Source organism: Lepidothrix coronata, unplaced genomic scaffold (assembly GCF_001604755.1).
Source record: "Lepidothrix coronata isolate B3197 unplaced genomic scaffold, Lepidothrix_coronata-1.0 Scaffold389, whole genome shotgun sequence".
NCBI lineage: Eukaryota > Metazoa > Chordata > Aves > Passeriformes > Pipridae > Lepidothrix > Lepidothrix coronata.
Genome location: NW_016690569.1, coordinates 40166 through 42581, shown reverse-complemented (window position 1 = coordinate 42581; position 2416 = coordinate 40166). Strand labels below are relative to the sequence as shown.

Below are 2416 nucleotides of genomic sequence, written 5' to 3'. Positions count from 1 at the left end.
TTTTTAGTGGGATGAAGAAAAAGTGGATCCAATTCCTGGTTGTTCCTCAGCAACATTTTTAGTGGGATAAAAAACAAGTGGATCTGCTCCTGTAACATTTTTAGTGGGATAAACAAGAAGTGGATCCAGCTCCTGGTTGTTCCTCAGTAACATTTTTAGTGGGATAAACAAGAAGTGGATCCATCTCCAGGGGAGGTTATTCCCAAAGTTCAGCCACGAGACTGCCTTGGCTCCCTCCACATGGATAACAACAACTCCAACACCTGGGCACCTTCGACAGGGAGCGTTGACTGGGATAAAACTCCCTGGGATCTCTGGGACACAACCCCCCAGCCCGGCGAGGGCCGGGATGACTCCTGTTTTCCCAGGAATCCGTGTGAAAGGACACACATTGCTCGGGATCCGCCTCCCGCCCCCCTGCTCTGGCTGTGCCGTTGGAAAATCCGGGTCTGGAGGTGCCCTCGGCCTTGAGGGGGGTGATAAGGGTGGGAACTCGGGCGCGTGGGGCGATAGCTCTGCCCAGATAAGGTTTTACCTGGGAATAAAGCCCGGCATAAATCCCCCTTTTCCCAGGCCGAGCCGAGCCTGCGGCGAAGATGAAGCTGGTTCTGCTCCTCAGTGCCCTCCTCGGGGCTTCCCTGGCCCTGGAGACCTTCGTGGGGTGAGTTCCTCTGGGTTTTTGTTCGAGTTCCTCTGGGTTTTGGTTCGAGCTCAGCTTCGCAAAACCCGCCCGGGGCACATTCCTGGCGTTCTCCGACCGATTCCTCCCGTTCCTTTGGTTCCCTGGTGTGCGAAGGAACCTCTTTCCGCTCGAATTCAGGTTTTCTAAGCACTTGAGCTCCTGAATTCCTGCTCATCCAAGGCTTTTTTTTGGCTTTTGCTGTTCCCCAAGCCTTGAGCTGGACCTAAACCTCGAGCTTGACAGACCTAGTCCAGCACAAAGCAGAGCTGAAAACCAGAGCCTGGCTTGGGATCAGAGATCTCTCCCCTTGTTTGCCAAGTTTATTTCTCCTCCTTTCCCTCATTTCTGCCTTCCTGAGCGATCCAAACCCTCGTCTCCAACCGTTAAATTCCAGAGGTTTATCTTTGGGTTGCGTTGCAAAAATTGTCTCTGACCCTGGAAGGACTTTTAGTAATTAAAGGTGACGAAAAACCTGATCAAGAAATCCTGGGATTCAGCGAGTGAGCACTGGATCCCAGTGAGTAAATCACGGAGATTTAAGGGTTAAGAATAAAAAAATAATAAATATAACTTAAATATATGTCACTTACTCAAACCCAGGGCTTTGTGAGGCCAGGAGATCATTTAAACTTTGCTCGTTTAATCCTGGACCGAATTCTCGTGAATCCAGTGACATTTTCAGGAATATCCATTCCTGAAATAAAACAGAGGTGGAGAATCCAGTAACGAGTTATTAATGTGGAAAAACATTGATTTAAGTCGGTCCAACCAAAAAAAACCTCATCCCTGAGCCGGGCAGAGGGAGGGACCAGCTGTGAGCTGGTGGTGAATAAACCCCCACAAATGCGAGCTCAGCTTTTACCCTCTTTGTCCCCATTTTAAGGTGTATTTCCCAGCTCTGGAGCTGCCCCTGGAATCGATCCCGGGCCGTGCTTCCAGTTGTTGTCCCTCCCTCCACAGCGGGTGGAGCGAGGCGCTTCCAGAGGGGGATTCATTCCCCCTTGGAACGGCGTCACCCAGCAACGATCCAGGACTGAACCCTGGAACAAATCCCGGTTTTGGTGCCCCCCAGACTCCGCCACGACGTCATTTTCCCTCCGAAAACCAGCTCACAAATGGAGTTTCACGAGTTTATGACCAGGGCTGGTCCTCCTGGGCGGCCAAAGCCTCCCCCAGCCGTCGCCTCCCTCCCAGTGAAGGTGCTGGTTGTTGGGTGAACTCTCGGGTGACGCCGAGTCAGGAGGGTTAAACGAACCCCCCCCAGGCAATTAACCCCGTTAATTAGCCGTTTCAATGACTGCTCCTGAAGGCCCTGATTCCGTGCAGGCACCAGGTTCTCCGGATCAAGACCAGAAATGAGGAGGAGGTGAGGCAGCTGCAGCTCCTGGAGTCGCTGGAGCACCTCGAGGTACGGCCTGCGAGGGTTTGGGAACGTTCCAGGTGGGGCAGGACTCTGGAAAAGGGGTCAGGGCATGGATTTGGGGCTCATTTGGAGGGTTTCTATCCCGCTGCCGTGAATATTTTTACTGTCTGAATAGAGTAGAAATATAAAACATATCAATATAAATATATTTATATAAATATATAAATATAAATATATCGATATAAATCTATCGATATAAATCCGTCCATATAAATCTATCAATATAAAATGTATCAATATAAGTTATAAAATATATATGTATAAAAATAGAATATGTAAATATAAAATATATAAATATGTAAATATAAAAT

General features: G+C 49.0%; 1 protein-coding gene across 1 annotated transcript in view; it reads left to right on the top strand.

The window, feature by feature from the left end:
• LOC108509687 (carboxypeptidase A2-like) overlaps window positions 1-2416 on the top strand; it is a 12804-nt gene that overhangs the window by 2794 nt on the left and 7594 nt on the right. Inside the window, exons 2-3 of the mRNA XM_017839230.1 lie at window positions 574-661; window positions 2009-2090. Coding sequence (XP_017694719.1) covers window positions 597-661; window positions 2009-2090 — 147 coding nt within the window. The 5' untranslated portion in view covers window positions 574-596. The remainder of the gene's footprint in view (window positions 1-573; window positions 662-2008; window positions 2091-2416) is intronic.